At 48.7% G+C, this 19,423-nt stretch overlaps 6 protein-coding genes across 6 annotated transcripts; 1 reads left to right on the forward strand and 5 right to left on the reverse strand.

Annotated features, from left to right (window-relative positions):
• Nucleotides 1-290: 290 nt before the first annotated feature.
• On the forward strand, nucleotides 291-7,305 carry FOXG_10092 (uncharacterized protein; the record flags this gene model as incomplete). Its single annotated transcript, XM_018389334.1, has 7 exons — nucleotides 291-3,461; nucleotides 3,868-4,090; nucleotides 4,529-4,792; nucleotides 4,842-5,015; nucleotides 5,401-5,746; nucleotides 5,864-6,962; nucleotides 7,222-7,305. 7 exons carry the CDS (start codon nucleotides 291-293, stop codon nucleotides 7,303-7,305), a joined length of 5,361 nt encoding a protein of 1,786 aa, XP_018247576.1.
• Nucleotides 7,306-8,085: 780 nt separating this feature from the next.
• On the reverse strand, nucleotides 8,086-9,776 carry FOXG_10093 (uncharacterized protein). The gene is made up of 2 exons (XM_018389335.1): nucleotides 9,432-9,776; nucleotides 8,086-9,371 (listed from the first exon to the last, which is right to left on the reverse strand). The coding sequence occupies exons 1-2, from the start codon at nucleotides 9,739-9,741 to the stop codon at nucleotides 8,281-8,283; spliced, it is 1,401 nt and encodes a 466-aa protein (XP_018247577.1). The 5' UTR covers nucleotides 9,742-9,776; the 3' UTR covers nucleotides 8,086-8,280.
• A 1,368-nt stretch (nucleotides 9,777-11,144) lies between these two features.
• Nucleotides 11,145-12,513, reverse strand: FOXG_10094 (uncharacterized protein; the record flags this gene model as incomplete). The annotated part of the gene is made up of 2 exons (XM_018389336.1): nucleotides 12,306-12,513; nucleotides 11,145-12,252 (listed from the first exon to the last, which is right to left on the reverse strand). The coding sequence occupies exons 1-2, from the start codon at nucleotides 12,473-12,475 to the stop codon at nucleotides 11,145-11,147; spliced, it is 1,278 nt and encodes a 425-aa protein (XP_018247578.1). The 5' UTR covers nucleotides 12,476-12,513.
• Nucleotides 12,514-12,748: 235 nt separating this feature from the next.
• Nucleotides 12,749-14,520, reverse strand: FOXG_20219 (uncharacterized protein; the record flags this gene model as incomplete). The annotated part of the gene is made up of 2 exons (XM_018400480.1): nucleotides 12,749-13,202; nucleotides 13,252-14,520. 2 exons carry the CDS (start codon nucleotides 14,518-14,520, stop codon nucleotides 12,759-12,761), a joined length of 1,713 nt encoding a protein of 570 aa, XP_018247579.1. The 3' UTR covers nucleotides 12,749-12,758.
• Nucleotides 14,521-14,917: 397 nt separating this feature from the next.
• Nucleotides 14,918-17,147, reverse strand: FOXG_20220 (uncharacterized protein; the record flags this gene model as incomplete). Its single annotated transcript, XM_018400481.1, has 11 exons — nucleotides 14,918-15,142; nucleotides 15,197-15,339; nucleotides 15,395-15,483; nucleotides 15,539-15,583; nucleotides 15,635-15,726; nucleotides 15,780-15,883; nucleotides 15,938-16,075; nucleotides 16,124-16,541; nucleotides 16,630-16,730; nucleotides 16,786-16,866; nucleotides 16,923-17,147. The coding sequence occupies 11 exons, from the start codon at nucleotides 17,145-17,147 to the stop codon at nucleotides 15,013-15,015; spliced, it is 1,566 nt and encodes a 521-aa protein (XP_018247580.1). The 3' UTR covers nucleotides 14,918-15,012.
• Nucleotides 17,148-17,484: 337 nt separating this feature from the next.
• FOXG_10097 (uncharacterized protein) lies at nucleotides 17,485-19,102 on the reverse strand. The gene is made up of 3 exons (XM_018389337.1): nucleotides 18,769-19,102; nucleotides 18,546-18,721; nucleotides 17,485-18,488 (listed from the first exon to the last, which is right to left on the reverse strand). The coding sequence occupies exons 1-3, from the start codon at nucleotides 19,050-19,052 to the stop codon at nucleotides 17,725-17,727; spliced, it is 1,224 nt and encodes a 407-aa protein (XP_018247581.1). The 5' UTR covers nucleotides 19,053-19,102; the 3' UTR covers nucleotides 17,485-17,724.
• Nucleotides 19,103-19,423: the final 321 nt, after the last annotated feature.

A 19,423-nucleotide genomic window follows, 5' to 3' on the forward strand; every position in this document is an offset into this window, starting at 1 on the left:
AGGCAAAAACTGCATTTGTGATACCTCGAATGCCCATGTACGTAGTGAGTAGCCTGGCTGCCTGGATTCTCGCCACAATGCCTCCAAGCCTTCTACCTATAGTTATGAAACTAAATATCTAAGTAATTGAATTCACAGAACTTCTAACGAACTTTAAATGCAGCTAAAACATTAAGCTTGATCTTGACGAATAGGTCTCTAAGGTATCACAATCCCTTCCGCAGAAATTGTAAGCGCACTGTATTACCTCCACTGTAGCCCGATGCCTTCGCGCTGATTTGCACTAGACAATGGAACTTATCCAAGCAGTCAGTATCCCAAGGGAGAAGTTCGAGGGTGGCCTTGATAATGAAGAAGCAAGGCTTTCCGTATTGAATGATCTCATCAAACAACTCAAAGAACAATTTGCAGCTACCGGCGATGTACAATATCTCCACAAGTCCCTTGACGTGCGAAGGGAAATACTTGCCTTAATCCCACCCGGCGATCACCAAAACAAGGCTCTTCAGTCACATCTACTTAGTAATGAGCTCAGCGATCGATTCGCGGAAACAGAAGACCTCAATGACATGAACGAAGCCATTGAGTTGGGGATACAGGCATTGAGCCTAACACCAGAGGGCGATCCCAGAAAGATAGTGTTCCTCACACGACTTGAGTTTCTATTCGAAGAAAAATATGAGGAGACGCAAGATCTGGCCGACTTTGATCGGATAATTCACTATCACAGGCTGTCACTTGAGGCGATGGACTCTGCTAGCAGTATGCAGATGGCTGTCAGGCTCACTGCTTTGGGCGCGAAGCTCAACAAACGATCAGATATCACAGGAGAAATCTTGGACTTGAATGAGAGTATCCAGATCATGCGACAGGTCGTTGAATTAAAACCTGGGAACGAAGACGCGCTGAAGAATTTGATCCAAACTCTTTATGATCGGTATAAATGGATTGGAGAGCTACGGGATCTGGAAGAATGCGTTCAGCTTCACGCAAGGATAACGAATTCATCAGTCATCGAAGAAGACAAAGTCGGATGGATGATAACGTGGGCAAATCACCTTTGCATTCTCCATGAGAGAACCGAAGATGAAGCCTACCTTGAAAAGGCGTTTCTGGTTGCAACCGAGGCACTCGCCCTGATTCCCGAAAGCCGCTGGAAGTCCAGGTGGCTGCATTGTCTAGGGCGATTGTTCGGCTGCCAGTATTTGAAGACCGAAGGACTTGCCGACCTAGAAGAGGCAATTCGGCTGGAAAGGAAAGCTCTTGAGTTGACACCCACTGGAGACGAGCAAGGTCCGATTTTGACAAATCTGGGGAACCGCCTCGGTGATAGGTATCTAAGAACAGAAGATATTGCTGACATTGACGAAGCCATTGATTGCGCCAAAAAGTCGTTGGACCTGGCGCCTGACAACCCTGAACGACTGTACAACCTTGCAATTAAGTTGGGCGACAGGTTTTCAAGAATAGAAGATCTGGATGATGTTTATGAGGCTATCGAACTTGAGAGGAAAGCATTGAATATAATGCCCTTGGGTCATATCGAGAGATCAGACTATCTGAATATTCTGGGTAACCAGTTGGGTGATCGATACGAGTATACAGGAGATCTTGACGATCTAGAAGAAGCCATCCGCAACACCGAAGAAGCTTTGAGCCTGATGTCAGAAGATCATCCGCTCAGAGCAGCGTGGCTAAACAGCCTTGCTAAATATTACCTAAACCTGTTTACCACGACAGGAGACGAGCATGTCTTAGAACAGTCCATCATACACTACGAACTAGCTCTTCATCACGAGATGTCAGCGACAGAAGATCGGATTACAGCTGGCCAAGCCATTCTCTCCAACTCTTCAGACAGTCAGCAACTTTACGATACCGCAAAGCTCGCAGTGAGTCTGATCCCAAAGCTTGTGTCATGGTCCCACGAGAATCACGACCGACAGTATGTCCTTGGTAAAGTGGTTGGGTTAGCCTCCGACGCAGCAGCAGCAGCATTACAAGCGGGTCAGTCACCCATGATAGCCTTGCAGCTCCTCGAACAAGGCCGTGGTATCATTGGAGCATCGCTACAAGACATGCGGAGCGATGTGCAAGATCTCGCGAGGCAGCACCCGCATCTTGCAGAGAGATATCGTGCTTTGCAAAGTGAGTTGGACCGGCGTGCTGAACATGGCAAGACCACGGATGTGCAGTCACAGGTTTCGATCAATCGAAGGCATGCCGCTGCCAAAGAATTCACTGAGCTGGCAGTTGAGATCCGTAAGCTACCTGGATATGAAGAATTCATGGTTTCACATACAGAAGTCGAAATCTGTAATGCCTCAGAGCGCGGTCCAATCGTTGCCATCAACACCAGTAGACTCCGTTGTGATGCTCTACTGGTCTCGGACGGCCGGGTTCGTGCGCTGGAACTATCTAGTATAACTCTGGAGGAACTGGAGCGCAGGATCAAGCCTTGGAGCCTGGCAAGTCCACAAACCCTTGAGTGGCTCTGGGATACCATTATGGGCCCTATACTCAATATGCTAGGCTTTACCAAGCCTCCGCCGACAGATAAATGGCCCCATGTTTGGTGGATCCCGACAGGACCTTTAGTTCAACTTCCGCTTCATGCAGCAGGCTACCATCGACAACAAGGTTTTGACGCAGTACTAGACACAGTCATCTCTTCATACGGCTCGTCGATCCGCAACATCATCCGTGGCCGTCGAGACTCATTCCAGTCATCCAGTTCTGATCAGACACTGCTCGTTGCAATGGAGCATACGCCAGGCCATGACACCCTTTCCTTTGCCAATGAAGAGGTAGAATTGATAGACGGTATCATCCGCTCTATGGAGCTGAAGTCAATCATACCCGAACGTACTAAGCAAGAGGTTATCCGATATCTCCCAGATTGCAAAATCTTCCATTTTGCTGGCCATGGCCTGGCTCATACAGAGGACCCATCGAAGAGCTGTTTACTCCTCGAAGACTGGGAGAATGACTCGCTTAAGGTCTCTGACCTTCTCGACATGAACATTCGTCAAAAGGCACCCTTCCTTGCGTACCTTTCAGCATGCGGCACAGGTCAGATCAAAGATGAGACGTCATTCGACGAGAATATCAATCTCATCAGCGCATGCCAAATTGCTGGTTTCAGGCATGTAATCGGGACGTTGTGGAACGTCCAAGATGACCTGTCTGTCGAGATAGCAAGGATGACGTACCAGGAGCTTCTCGAGTCCGGTATATCGGATGAGTCTATCTGCCAGGGGCTGCACAAGGCAACTCGGGAGTTGAGGAGAAGGTGGATACAGAAGCACCAGATTCGCCAGAGTCTGAGAACCGCTACTGGCTCCGATAACCATGAGGCAGCCAAAGGGTCTCTATCGCGTTCAGTCAGACACGCATCTTTGATCGGTAGTATGGACAATAACCTTGGGTCGGCCGATTGGGCACCGTATATACACTATGGGGTATAGATCACCATTGCGGTTTAATGTTAGCAAAAGTGAGACTTTGGTCATTTTGGCCTGAATTTTAGTAAAATGGAGAAGGAATCGCATCTATCTTCATTTATCAATTTGATAGGAGAGCCAGTAAACAAGGTGCCAACAATTGTGAAACAATACGCGTGTATGGATGGAGCTCGCGACAGTACTGCAATCAAGTCATCGGCTGCAAGAGACGTCATTTGAAGCCAAATATGCCTTGTGAAGACGCTCTCCAATCAAATCCGTGTTTTCAGTCACTCTGTCTGTGGTGGCACGTGAGGCCTCAGATCAGGCTGTGAAAGCCCGAGGCGCCGTTCGCCCAGAAACTTGCCATCAGCATCTATCATTATGGTTAACACCATGCTGGAAAACCATGATTCCTCATCAGACATCGCGTCCACGGCGAGCTGTACCCTCAGCCGGCGACTGCACTCAGTCCGACAGAAGTGTTGCTATTACTGAGCTCGAGAATGCAGTCGCTCACTTCCAAGCTACACTGACGGATGACGATCGAAAACGCCTACAGGGCTTGAAGAACCTACCGCATGATGCCCAGTCCATCATTGTGTTCACAGCTGAACTAGATATGCAGCAAAGTGGAAACCGGAGAGGTAAAAGCATAGCTTCACGGCTTACATCATTTCTACAAACTATCCAACAATTCACTCCCATCATCGATACATATATTCAATCGAATCCTGATATCAGCGCACTCATCTGGGGTTCAATTAAGTTGACATTGATGGTATATGTTCTTCGCAGTCATTAATTCCTGTCTGTCAACTAACTATCATTTCTTTAGTTTCTCGCAAACTTTCTATCCCAATTTCAATCCTTCGTTGAATTATTGCAAGGTTTCGGCTCTCTATATTCCAGGCTTGGACACTATCAGATACTTTTCCAAGACTCGACCCGCTTGAATGATTCAATTTGTCAATTCCACACGTCTGTGATTCTCTGCTGTGAAAAGGTTATTTACCTTATCCGTCAATCTAGTATGTAAAATAAAACACTACCTAACTCCCTGAGACTAATTCTCATCCTTCAAGCATTGACCAATCAAGTCTGGAGAGCCATCACATGCTCATTTCAGACTGAGATTCGGAGCCATGTCGAAAACGTCAAGACAAAAGCCGAGAATGCGCAGAGCGAAATTGAGTTGGCTAAAGCACAAGCTGATTGCCATGAGCAACAGCAGCAGACCGAGGAGAGGCAAAAGGCCTCAGATTACAGGCAGCAACTCTCTACGTGGGCAACAAAGTACAGCGCTGCCATGAAAGATTTGCAAGATCTCAAGGAAAAGCATGGCAGAGGTAAATATATACGCATTCATGTTACGTATTGAACTTACAATCCTTTCAGACAAGAAGCGAAGCAGGCTTATCAATGAGCTAGCATCTTATAATTTCATGCCAACATTCAACAGCATGCGCAACAAACGCCACATGGGCACCGCTGAATGGTGTTTTCACACACCTGAATATCAAGAGTGGGCTAACGCCAACAAAACAGCCGTCCTCCATATCACAGGGAAGAGTGAGTCAAGGGTCACGGCTGTATGTGACACGTTCTTTATCTAACAAGATCTATAGTCGGATCTGGAAAGACAATCTTAGCGTGAGTCTACTACTACTGTTAGTCTTGGCAAACTTTCTGACTGGCTATAGATCCTCAATTATAGAACGGCTGTGCCGTGCTCCAGTATCTCGACAATTCACCTCTTTCTTTTTCCTTCGTTTTGACGAAAGGAAAAGTCTTTCTGCCTCGACAGTTATTCGGTCTTGTCTCCAGCAGCTTTTGGCATCCCCCTTGATCCAAAGCTTGGACTCAAGTGCCACCTCTGAGCTGGATGGCTGCCTAGAGCGAGCTATGTCCTCGATGTTCTCAGTCGAGTCATTGAGATTACTTTACACTACCGCAGCAACGAGCCTAGATGATTGGTTTATTGTAATCGACGGGTTGGACGAGGTCGACGTCGCAAGACAGATAGGACTGCTGAAATTCCTTCGCGAAGTTTTTAACCAGCTCCCAGAACCCCGTCGAATCAAAGTATTACTGTCATCCCGCGAAACATGCTCCAGCGACATCGACCGGATTCTACCTGAAGCCACTCGTCTCTATACTGGATTGAGGCCCACGAGTTCAGATATCCGGTTGTATGCCGAGGACATCATTACGAACAAGGTTTCAGCCAAGGAGCTTATAGTCAGTGATCCAGAGCTAGTCGATGAGATCATTGAAGTGATACATCAAAAGGAGAAGGGGATGTAAGTAGATACTCCTAACAGATCATAAGAGAAGTCTCTCTAATACAGTGCAAGGTTCTTATGGGTTTTTCTCACGATTGATGACATCTGCTCCCGAAAGTCTGATAAGGACATCAGACAGGCACTACGAGATATTCCAGTCGACCTCCCAGCCACATTTGACCGCACCCTTGGCCGTATAGCCGCAAAGAAAAACAACAAATCGATCGTTCAGAAGGCATTCACTCTGATTCAGGGGTCTTTTGAGCCACTAACCCTTGATCAACTTCGCGAGGCTCTCTCAGTCGAGATAGGCCAGCAAACCCTTGACCAGGACGATCTTGTTAGTGGCATAGATCGCCTACCTACGTGGTGCGAGAATCTTATATGCGTGGAAGAGTCAGGTACTGTCCACTTTAGCCACCACTCGATTGAGAAATACCTTCTTACCCCAGGCTCGAGAGACTTTGGGGATTTTCATCTTGACGCAGACAAGTGTGATCAATTCATGGGTGAGCTATGCGTCACATATATCAGCCTGGATAACTTCCAGAGGGCAGTGGGATTCGCGAGGAGCTTCAATACAGACTCTTCGCACATGAATATCGACATGGGGGGACTGGCTGAGCAGACAATGCAAAGCGCAGTCGGAGGTAGAATTGGGTCCCTGATTGGACGATTTACACGAGAAGCCGTTCTGGCTTCGCGGTCAAGGAAGGCTCAACTTGGCAGAGTTCAATGGACCGACTCCATGCTCTCTTCAATTCCCATGCATAGTTTCGGCCCTGCTCAGAGCACGAAGGGATACACATTCTTTGAATATGCCTCCGAACACTGGTTTAAGCATCAGCTTTGTATCGACTCGATCAAGAACGAGGCTACATGGAGATTACTAGGCCAGATTCTGCGAAGGCCCCATCAATACTCCCAGGGCGAGCCATGGTTTGAGCTAGCCTGGACAAAGGGTGTCAGCGAGATCGTCGGCAATGATGTCCTCTTATTTGGCCCCGGTTTTGACTCGTACCGAGAAACCGCTGTATCCCTGGAGACAGATGAGAACAGCAGGCTCATGAATACATCCACGCTAAGAGACCTTTGCCACGTTTTTATGTATGCCATTCAGAAACGTAACGCAGGTCTTGCTTGCCGTGTGTTCATGCTGCTCGTCGAGGACTACAAGAGGCCAGCGAATCGCCGTCTTCACGGTTACCTTTCGGTTATCATAAACAGGATGGCAGTGAGCAAGAATCACGAGATCTGTGAAAATCGATGTCTCAGCCGTGCAAGACTGCAACTAAACCACGTTGATCTTGTCCGAGAATTGAGGGCAGCGGTCGCTAGTGGAATCTCATATTTCCCCCCGCTAGATGGGAACGGGGCGCTTCGGAGCTGTACGTGTCCACGGGAAGCCGATTATTCCTTAAGGGAAGAAATGTGTCAGCTTCTCGAGACTGGCTATTGGCGACATGAACAACCATATCTGTATCCGTTTGCAGTCTTGGCTGAAGAACTCGGCACTGGTTCTTCAGTCGAAAGGTTACGTAACTTCAACCACGACAAACGGTTTGAAGTGGAGTTAATCCTTTCTTCCAGGACGCGCCAGGGGAGATCATTCTTTGACATTTTAATCGAAGGGGCTTTGGTTGACATGGAGCGTATGAAAGTCTTCCTAGCAGAACGACTTCGTTCACCACAGAGACCGCGCGTTCAAGATCATGGTCTATTTGGATTCTTGGGGAATTCAGATCAGAGCCAACATGTTTATCTGCAGCGACGCCTGGACAACACTCTTGCTTTTCTAGGTACCGTGCAGGCGGCAAAGGCAAGTGACATACAGGTTGTTGAACGCTCACTGGCGAAGTGCTTAGAGGCTGGAGGGTCTGTTCCACTGCATAAAGCAACTGTTACACTTCTGTTTGTGAAGATATTGCTACGGCATCGCTGGCCAGTATCCATATGCCAGGGCATGGTAAAGGTGTTTTTCGGAGAGCCACTGAAACGGGGTCTCGATGATGCAAACGACAGGGTACTTTCTCATGCGGTCCGATTGAACAGATGGGATCTTGCGACGTCCCTGATTGACGTCCAACCCGTCTCTTCAGACGAAAGAGAATTAATTGGAGACATGTCATATATCAAGCATGCTCTTCGCTGTAACGACTGCCGACACATTGCTGCAGCGGCGCCGACGTCCTCAAAGAACGGCCGAGGATCCTCTATCCTCTTCCCATATAGGTATAGGCTGTGCTCAGTACATTGGAATCTGATAGGAAGAAACATTGATGGTAAACTGCTTGAAAATGAAGCAAAGGCTTTATTCTCAAAGGAATGGTTTACGTATCCATGAAACCGATGTTTTTCTGTTCAATTGTCATTTATATGTCTGGTTCCACAGACCCTGCACATGATTAGCTTCTAGATAGTAAAGTGTTGGAAAGTGTATAACTATTATCTTGTAATATACAGAAAGCGAAAGCAGTAGTCATGAGAAACTATATGTCTTTACTGTCGCACTCTGATAGTTAATATAACCATTCACCTAGCTCACTATTCACCTAAACCCCATGCCGACTGCTCTGCAACCACTCTTGCAATCCCCTCTGCGCAGCTTCCATCCCCTCACGAACAATCTTAGCCGACTCCTCAGCAGCCTGAAACGCAGACTCAGACGCAGCAACAGCCTTCTTCGCCTCTTCAATCTCTCCATTCGTCGCCATAGTCACAGCCTCTTCAGCACGTCTCGCAGCGGCGCCACCAGCCCACGCCGCTCTGCGCTCAGCATCTTGAATAGATGCGACAGTGTCACTAACAGACTTAGCGACGTTAGACGCATTCTCAGCGGTGTGCTCTGCATGACGACGGGAGACTTCGTCTTGTCGTGCTGCGTTCTCGGAACCGCGGACAGAAGCTTGGGCTGCGCGGAGGAGGGCGACTGTTTCTCTTGCGCGCTCGTGAGCTGTTTCGGCGGATTGTCTGAAGTATGTGGCTAGTCGTTCATTTTCTGCCTTTTGCTTATCATCGACCTTTTCGGTTTCTTCGCAGATGATAGCGGAGGCGATGACCCTTTGAGCTTGAGCGACTGCATCCTCAGCTGGGGCCGTAGCTTCAGCGAGAGTGGACCAAGCACGAGATGCGCAGTCAAAAAAGTCCGTCAGTCTAACCGAGTTCGCAATAACAGCATCACGTCGCGCCTCAGCTGCAGCGTTGACCATCTGCTCCTCGTACTTCTTCGCCATGACACCGAAGTCTCTGGCCTCTTCAGCTGCTGCCTTTGCTCGGGCTGCATTCTCGGAGACAGTCCAGGCAATGGTTCGAACCTTCTCGCGGTATGCAAAGTAGATGTGAACCCATGTACCAACTGTCACACTGATGAGACAGAAGCCAAAGACGGGTAGCAAGGTGGGAGAGAAGAAGGGGACCACAGCTGTTAGTGACCACCAGTTCACCACCAGCCAGTATGTCTGGGCATGTTCAAGGTAACAGAAGCGAAGAGGTCCGTAAATCTTGCTTATGGGAGCGAATAGGTATGCAGCGGCTGATACAGCCGTGGCAATGCCGACGAACATGTATTGAACCCATGGTTGGAAAGGAAGAGGTAGGTCGTAATAGAGGGTCAGGTAGTAAGCCAAAGACATCAATGAGCCCACTGGAATGAACACAAAACATCAGTACCTAGCTTTCCATCGACAAGAATGATGAGTCCTACCTTTGAAGTATGTCCCAACCCGACTAGAGATTGTCTTGAAGTCAAAGAATGGCCCCAGCAACAACTTCCAAGAAAGGGTACTGGTACTCTCCTGGCCATTAGGTAGTGTCCAGATACCGCCAAAGTACAGCGCGACGATGAGAATTAACGGGCTCGATATTTGCGAAAGAATAACATTAAAATCCGGAAAAATAGTAAATTGATTCAGAACAAGTGCGACGAATATCGCAGTCTTGATATGGGGCACGATTAACCTGGAGAGTGACTCCAGGGCGGGGAATAAGTCCTCGCTAGAATTAGACGAAGTCATGGCTTCTAGAAATATTAATACAAGATGAAGTTGAGTTGAGAGAGAATTTGCTCCAGAATTGGGATTTTATTCTTCATCTTGGACTGAAAGTGAGGCGCTCAGTGCCCAACTCAACGTGCAGCTGCAGCATGCATAACGACGTGGAATGCAGAGCCGAGATTTTGATCCAATCGTAGTCGGCCAGCTTTGTTTACTGTAGCGCATTCGAATGGGGAAGTCCACAGATTTATCTTTTTAAATGATTAATTGGTATAGAAATTGACAAATTTGTGGTCTGCGCAGGCTGTATCCATGTCAGGCCGCAAGTTTTCTTACGCGGCTGGGCTCGGTGGAGATGGCCTCATTTTCCCTGTTCCACTTATGCCGACGGTCCCGCTTGGATTACAGTCAATGGCTGAGAATAGTCAAAGTGGCACGACAAAGACAGAGCAAGTTTGAAGATAATTGTTGATTCATTAGATTGTTATTTGTGGTATCTTATACGGCCCGGGTGTACTAGCCACCCATCCTGCAGTTCAACGCCTCAAGCGGAAGTATTCAGGTCTCAATCCTCCACTGTGAGAAGCCTCATCATTTCGTTCCTCCTTGCGTTTCAATCTTTTTATTTTGACGAGAACGGATCATCTTCGAAGCTGCAGAAGACAATCAGCACGCGAATTACTTTAAGCAAGAGGATAATTGAACTTACAAGGTATTGCCGAATCCATCGTCACATACGCTTCTGCCTTGTACTAAGGTGCAGCCGGCACCTTCTTGTACAAGTCGACCACCGGGGCCACGGACCACGGGAGCTGCCATGGCTGTTGATAGGAATGAAAGCAGGGCTATTGAGGATATTCTCATGGTGGGCGGAGTGGCGACGCTACCGAGAATGTGAAATGAGAGGTTTAAGAGGGAGAAGAGATTTGATGATGGTGATAGTAAGTCGATCTTTGGGAGTGGAAATTGATGACTTAAATAGTGCTCGAGGCTGGAGCATCGATTCTAGCTATTGAAACACAACTGTGATATCGTGAGTCCCTGGTTTCAGCCTCGAGCAAAGCGACGTTTCGGCCTCAGTCGACATCCCTGTCAAAACATCCCCAGGTTTCAGCCTCGAGCAAAGCGACGTTTCGGCCTCAGTCGACATCCCTGTCAAAACATCCCCAGGTTTCAGCTTCATTTTCTCACCACATACCCTAGATACCACAAGTTTTTAAGCGTCTTTTCAAGCATGACAACCTCACTCATAGCGTTTTACATCGCTGTGACATGCATGGATGCTGGATTGACTGACAACAGAATGAAACGTAACTATATGAAGAATCTTTTTCTTATGTAATACATATTTACATGCACCGCCAACGAAATATGCTAGGTACCGTTTCCATCAAACCTCGATCGGATTACTCTAGCTGCTATACTCAATTCTTCAACGATCGCCTCTCCTGAAGTTTGAACTTCTGCAGCACGCCCTCACAAGGAGGCCCCTTGCAGACGGTGATTGCACGTTCCACCAGATCATAAATGACGAAAGCGACAGTCATGTTCTGCTTGGATGTATACCCAGTCAATACAGCGCTCGGCGTGTTCCTCTGATTGAGATTCGGATGATTGCACAAACTCTCAGGATACGCCAGGTGGTCCGAAAAAGCCGTCCTGATCTTTTCCGGCGTCAATCTCCCCGCTGCACAATCTGCTCTTACTCCCTTCTCGGCTCGCAAGCATCTGAACCAGGTGCTCCCACCAGGAGAACGATCAAAAACATCATCACGACCCAGAAATTCTGGACTGAGGAAGTGATTGCTGTGTATGAGGTAGTTATCATCAATGTCTCCGTAGAACTTGTACACGCGGCTTGGGGCGACCTCCATAGCCATCGCGAACCCTTCGGCTGTCGAGACGTGTAGGTTCCCTGAGACGTGGCGGGGGAAGGCGTTAATTGCCACCAAGCCCTCGGCGTAGTTGCTATACTCAAGGAAGACGCGTCTTGCTACTGAGAGTGGGAGAACAGGCTTGGGGTTCTTGATCTCATGGTAGACTCCGTTCTGGTCGGTATGCGAGATGGGCACGTAGTCTTCGCTTGATAGCAGCGAGTTTGCAGTAACCGACATACCGGCCGAGTTCATCCCACTGCGGATCAGCTGCCCAGCCTCAGTGAGAATAAACATAGAAGGTCGGTCCTCAGACGGGTCTGGGTGTACCTCGAGGTAGATAATGAGGTCCTGGTTATAAAGATGGCTGGACATGTCCCAGTTGTGCACGGCCAAAACCCGACCAGATGCTACTGCTTCGGGAGGGAAGAATCCGCTCGTGCATTCATCATGCCCGTTAAGCTCCTGTGGAGTCTTGCCACCATCTTGGAGCCGATACATGCATCTGCCAAGGTCGTATCGAGCATTAAGCATGATGACCTCTTCGATCGTAACACCTGCTCCATCTGCGATTCCTCTGATCTCTTCGAGGCCGGTGGGGTAGGATTTCTCAAAGGCTGGGAGGTAGACGGTCTCGATGATCTTGGAGGAGATGGACCTGAGTTGGATGTTGGTTAATAGCAGAAAAGTTGGTGTCCATACTCAACTCACCAATGCGGGAGCTTGCCTGGAAGCTTGTAATACTCGATGTTGGCACGGACCTTGTCAGCCACCTGTCTTCCATGCGAAAGTCCTCTCTCATAGGGAGTGCCTTCGACAACAATGTGCTGGTAGCACGAAGTACGAGGAACTTCCATGATAGAGGTTTCGGCAGAAGGCATGTTGTAAGGTAGTAGATAGCAAAACAGGAATAATGAATAGATTGATTATCGCTTACACTAGCATGTATCCTTATATAAAAGAGGCTTGGAGGTGCGTTCGTGGGATTCTTCGGGGAAATGATCAATCCTTCGCTGCGGTGTGTCTACTAACTTAGCGCGTCGCCTGATTGTCCCAAAGAAGCCAAATCCGCGACCGTCCAACAACGGCGCCATCTTCATCGCCACTAAGAGCTAAAGTGTCAAATATAGCGTTCAGAACTTCAGCCTGAGCTGCGGGCGTTTGTCAAATCACAAAATTGTCGCCCATGTCTTGAGCGATCTGGGAAAGATTGGCGCGACAGCCCGTCCCCTCCTCGGCGGCATGCACCTTTTCGACAAAAGCACAGGCGTTGACATAATGCTTTCCAGCCTGAGAGCAGTCTTTGATAAGCTGGAGCGCCCAGTCTCTGTAGATAGGGTCCTTTGCCTCAATCGCTGCCATGATGAGTGGGATGGGCCATATCTTGGTCGGCGGCGCTTCTGTTCTCGGCCGCTTCAGCTTATTGTAGAAGCGGCGAGTGATGCCAATGATATACTCGGCGTGCGGCGTCTCTGCATAGGCTGCGTCAGTTGGTCGGTAGACTCTGGAGGCGTAGATATGTACTGCGTGGAAGAGGGCGTTTGCAGTGAGGTAAATGGATAGCACTTTGTTTTCTGCAGCTTTCTCCTCGCTAATAGTGGCGAGATCCTATTTCATCATTAGCATCGACCTTGTGCAGCTCTAAAGTAATTTTAACCTGTTCTATATCGCTAAGTGAAGCTTGAGTATTTGTTTCCTGACTTTTGTCTGTCGTGCAGCTCTGGGCCCTGGATATCATCCCCAGCAGAGCAACTAAGCGACACGTAGCGACATACAGGGGCCTATGAGCCTCATCCCATCGTCGCTCTTCATTCGGGTACAGTAGGGTGTATTCTTGCTGCAAAAAGTTATAGGACCTATCCACAGCAAACATAAGTCCCAAGTCGTTGCCCAGACACTGGATGATACGATCATCACCTTGGGAAAACAGAGCCGCGCGAGCATCGAGGAAGCAGAACCACACAGCCATCCTGCCGTAAACTGACTGCGATTGATCACCGTGGTCTCGACTTCCCAGAAGACAAGCTTCGAGACTCAGCATGCGCTTAAGATAGGCTCTTCTCGAGAGAAGAAGATCTGTCCAGGCAAGGAAGTACAGCGTCACTGAGACGGCATCCAGGTCATCATCTCGGGTGATAAGCTGGGGCCAAGTCTGGCTAAGCTCTCTTTCCGCGCTCCCAACCCCCAGATGGATATCCAATTGATCCCCGAGTGCTACGAGACTCTTTTCGTAGTGTTCTAGAGCGCTAGTCTCTGAGCCCAATGTCCCATTACAGTGGAGGTGAGCGGCTGTCCACGCGTAGAGAGCCGATATCACAAACGAGTGGCTCGAGTTGAAGCGATTGAAGAAATATGTGTGATTGTTCCAAGTCTGGCCCTTGGAGCTGTATTTTGACGCCAAGTTTTGCGTATAGTGCTGTGCCAGGACCCGATCAGAGACTGTCTGAGGGGAACTTGAGGACAGGCTGCCCACGTTGAAGTCAGCGGATATTTGGCCAGGCGAATCCGTTTGCGGGAGCCAAGTTTGCGCAGTTCCATTGTACAGTATTGTAGAGTCCGGACTCAAGTCCCATTGCTGGTCTGGATACGAGTCAAATATCCCATCCATCCAAGGCATCGCCGCCGTATCAAGCATTGCGAGTGACGATGGTTCGAATGAGTCCGGTGCATCCGTCTCGGCCATTGAAAAGGTCGTCTGGGTCTGCGGGCTCATCTCTGTACCACTCGGCTGTCTTGGCGTGCTCTTCCTCTTCCCGCGACGCCTGGAATGAGTTCTGATCTGCTCTGTCTCATCTCTAAACTCAAAGACGGCGTGCGATGATGGTTCATAAGCGCATTTGAGGTGAGAGCGTCGACAGGGTGAGCAGCGCGGTTTTAGTTGATCACAAGACAGTTTCCTTCTTGCGCAAGTGGTGCATAGAGACATGGTGATTCGTTATAGCAAAGGCCGTGGACGAGAATGAGGGGTGATCGAGGTGCAAGAGCGCTTTGGTCTTGGAGTTTATTTTGAAATCTGGGGTAACTAATGACTAATCGCTGATAAGCATACCCAGAAGCACGCTAAGTACAAGACAAGCACCAGGAGTTTGTCGTCTTCATATCTCTAATAAAATTATACACTATTTCCTCTCTATAATTCTATAACCCTGTTTACAGTGTGGTGCCGAGGCCGCAATAACCTACAGCGGGATCATTGTGAGAATGTCACAAATAGAACAGTTAGGTATGTATTCAACGTCAATATTGTGCTTGGTCAAGTAAACGAGATTTGGCACTCATTCCTGACCAACTTGAAGGAAGTATTGTACACAAAGACAGATCGACAGAATTTAAGAGCAAGCGAACAGGATAGAAAGCCTTCGAACCGTGACTCGCGACCACATGAATGTTCATCACTTCGCACCTTTTCCACCAAGGCTCACCAAACATACCTAAACGAGCCTTGCTGCCAATCCGTAAGATCTAAATCATCCCTAGAAATGTTTACGTTACAGATTTCTTGAACCTCGCGGCGACCCCGACGATGGTTCTGATACCTGATGTAGATGCTAAGAGGAAATGGTTAGTATTCGGTGGTAAAGCGAAATGATAAGCTCCCTTACAGCAAAATGATTTCCAAACCAATCATGGCAGAGACTGAGGAGTAGAAGCCTTTGAAAGCAGTCTGGAACTTTGGGGCCTCGTGCGTGATGAAGAATTGAGGGCCGGTGAATTGGCCAAGACAGTAGCCCAGGAACATCATGACCTGCAAGTGTTATCAGAGCGAGCCTAGTCAAGATTGGCCAGAGCCAAATACTTACGCTCGCGGTGGACTTCTTGGTAAATCCTGCGATATTCGAGGAGAGCATGCTCATGCCAAGTCCGAAAGGGACGGTATTCACATAGATAACTGGAGGTACTTATGAGCAACGGTTCTGAGCCACGAAAGGAGACTTTACACTTACTGTAGAAAGACGCAAGTCGACCTTTATGGTTGGACTGTGGAAGGTCTAATACAAATCAGATACTACAAGCAGACATTCATGATGCCAGGAACTCACTGTCCACCAACACCGCTCCTATCAAGACAATCACGTTCGTTGCGATCATGACGTAGCACCGAGTATTCTTGAAGCGTGTGCAAAACCAGCCACTGGATCACAAAACTCAGCAATAGGGCATGGAGTTGCAAAATTGGATACTCACGCAAAGACCACCGAGACGAGGTGGATGGTGTTGGACGGCATGCCCATCAAAGTGGCTTGGCGACTCGAGTAGCCGAGGGTCTGGGTCAACACGATCTTAGAGAACTGCGTTGTCGTCAGAATATGATGTACCTACTGATTCAATTCAATATTGCTCACCGATGTTAGACCGCCTCCCTGCAGGCATTGAAGAAAGGCGTGTATCGCTAGTATCCACGGCTGGGGATCCATCAGGCATTCCCGGACCTGGTTCCATTTATACTCAGTGTTTTTAATGCCGGTGTGATTTTTCAAGACCTGTAGATTGTTCAGCAACGCTGGCAGTTGATATCATGGGTTAGTTACCCTATCAGTAGCGATATCCCGCTCCCTCTTGCTGAAGAACCATGCGGTCAGAGGCGACGCCGGGACACCAAAAAAGACAACAACGCCCCAAGACATTGTCATCGGCCCGAAGACGAGGTAAATGACTTGCCAAACGGCATACTTAGAGCCCGAATTATCCTTACCCGAGAGGCCGTATGTTATGGCATCGGCCATGAAAGCACCGACAGCGCTGGCGGACCACCATAGCGATGTGCGAAGGGGCTGCTCCTCTCGTGTCCAGTACTGCGAGATGAGGATCGTAAGAATGGGTGACATGCAGGATTCGAAAACACCGAGAAAGACGCGGTTGACGCAGAGTGTTGCAAAGTCTTTTGTGAATGCCGTTGTGCATGCGGTGAGGCCCCATAGGAAGATCATCACGCCAAAGTACCGACCACTATGAAATGATTAGGAAACTCTGAGGTAATATTTGGCAGTAGATCATCTCCCAACCCAAGCCGCTTTCTGAAAGGGTAAAGACTTACATGGGAAGCTTTTGCATCAATAGAGAGCTGGGATATTGCCAGACCAGGTAGCCCAGGTAGAAAATTGAGGATGACCAGCTATACTGTTGTCCCACGAGGTTCTATGCGGATGTCAGTTGTTTTGTGTGGCCATCTCCGAGGTGCAGCTGCGATTACCAGATCTTCTTTAATACCAAAGATGGAGGCTTCGGACAAGGCGACTTTGTCCATATAGTTTAGGACGTATGTGCACGCCATCTGTTTGTCTTTCGGTCAGGTTTCATTCGCTCGATCTTTCACAGTGAACCACCTACCAAAGGCAGTAGAATCAGGTCAAGCTTCCATCGGACCCTCGCGTCTTCCTTGGAGCTGTACACGATCCCGAGTGGAGGAGAACCTAGTTCCTCCGAATGCTTCTCATCATCACCATCCAAGGTAGCGGTGGGTTTGCGACCGCTGGCTGTATCTTCAACAAACTCACCCATCCCGACGGTTGAGTTCGTCGGCATGGTGGTAACGGGCTTGAGGTCTTTGTCCATTGTGTTGACTTAGGAATGCACGTTCAGAATGACACCTCACCAAGTGGCAGGCGTTGATTGTTTGCGATTCGCTGCCATTTATATCGTCGCGTGGTCATGTTTGTGCTGATAACGGTTACTGAACCAAGGGATGATCCTATTTGGCGGGGATGATAGCGTTCGCTGAGATGGCTCAGAAAGGTATAGCTCAATCTGGGGTCGCCCATGTGACCGTTTTGGGCCGAGTGCGCGAGATGGCGAGATAGCGCCTCTGCAATCTACGGGGAAGCCTGTTATCGGCTTTTGTGATTGTTAATTGGAGTATTACCCTAAAGTCACAAATGATTCTCTGGCAACTCTCTGATTACGTTTAAATTACGAAGTGTCCAAAAAGAATACGCTAGAGGGAAGCTAGATGATTCTTGAGGTGCAGATAGAACTATTACAAACACAATTGAGAAATTGGAAAACATGTCTTGTTGTTGTATGTATTTCCATTCGCTCATATACTCAATGCAGTTATCCCTTAATTCTCACTGCATCAGAAACATTACATATACATTAGTATGATGGTGCCGCTTCGTAGCCTTCACCCTCTTCAGTAATGAGACCGCTTAAAACCTCCTTTGGGAAAAGGCACAATATTCTCCTCAGCAGTATGCTTCACATTACTCATCGAGATAGAAAACTTTTCCTGGTCAAAGATACTGTACACATTGCGCAAAAAAGGGTCGCCAAAGATGGACACGGGGTAACCACGAGAAGCGAGGAACACTCCACAGGTGCCATCAGGGAACTTTGTCACCAAGCCGTGGAACGGAACCTTGATCGTGCCGTGAACACCAAACTCAACAGCGATATAGCCGTCGTTGCGCTTGGAGTCAGCGTACTTGCAGTCGACGACAAAGTATCGTTGACCAAAGTCAGGTTCCTTGGCGAGACCGAAAGCGCGGGATATAGGACCAATAGTCTTGTCGGTGACGTACCAATTCGCGACGCCTGTGTCCAGCAGAACAGGGAGACCAACGCCCTTTTTGCCGTACGTTTCCTTGGTACCCTTATTGCCCTTGGTGAGGACGACTTCTAAAGACGTGACATTGACCGAGTTGGTCTGGCCACCGCTGAGGTCGGCATTGAAGGGGTCGACCATGGGCACGGTGATAAGGTTGCCGTCAATCTTTGCCTTGTCGTAGGCGCCACCGAGGAGCATGCTCGCGTTGGCGGCCTTCTTGTCATCAGGTCCGAGGTAGAGACTTGAAGCGAGATAGTTGATCTTGGAAGCATTCTTGAGCTCCGGCAGGAAGTACGACGAGAACCTGTCAGTACATTTGGGACCGGCGTACTCGCACTCCAATGACAGGCCTGGTTTCGTTGTCAGCACTTTTAATGTGGCATAGTCTTGACATCGCAGGATCTTACCGAGAATAGTATATATATCACCAGTGACTTTGTCAGGGAAGCTGTAGTCAGACGTATAGCCAAAGTACATGTTCTTGGTTGAAACGCCGCCGATAACAACAGTGTCGCTCAGATAATCGCCTCGACCAACGTAGCCTAAGGCGTCGGCGAAGCCAGTACCTTCGTAGCGGGATGTTCTACAACATTGGTTAGCGATAGAAACCCCAACGTCCGAGGAACATACTTGGATGTTTTGTTGTTGAAGGTGCCAAACGTTTTGCAATTGTTCCCCTGTTTTTTGCATACCTCATTACGAGGGTCGAGGAAGGAATATCGCGGGCTGCCCGTGTCGATCTTGAGATACTCTGTCTGCGGCGGTGTGCCAACCTGTAGCTTGGCATAATATGCCGTCAGGCCGTCATCGCGAGATAACGGGACGGAAATGATACCAGCAGGAGTCTTGGTCGCAGCAGCGAGGCCAGGAAACGCAACGGCAGCAGCGACGGCGGCCAAAGTAATGAGAGCCATGATGATTGTCGTTACTTACGGGTATCGTTGGTGGACGACTGACTTGCCTGATGTTTATCAGCCTATATATAAATGGGTTAACTCACCCAGCCCCCGTCCAAATGAAGTCATGAGGCCAAGACCATTCGTTTGATACGAGTTTCTTAGTGGATCTCATTCCTGATCTGCCGGTCCTGCTGTGCTGCCATTGGCTGCGGTACTAATAGCTAGCCAGTTTTGGGAAATTAATTCGTGTGCGGACCCCGGCACTTTAGCCATTTCTTCCCGCGGAGCCAGCGCGGACAATCAAAGCGCGAACTATGTAACAGTGGAACGAGCTATGAACGAGACCGACGAGGTTCCCTTCAGCATAAGGAAGCAAGACTTCCTAT

This window comes from Fusarium oxysporum, chromosome 11 (genome assembly GCF_000149955.1).
Source record: "Fusarium oxysporum f. sp. lycopersici 4287 chromosome 11, whole genome shotgun sequence".
Lineage (NCBI taxonomy): Eukaryota > Fungi > Ascomycota > Sordariomycetes > Hypocreales > Nectriaceae > Fusarium > Fusarium oxysporum.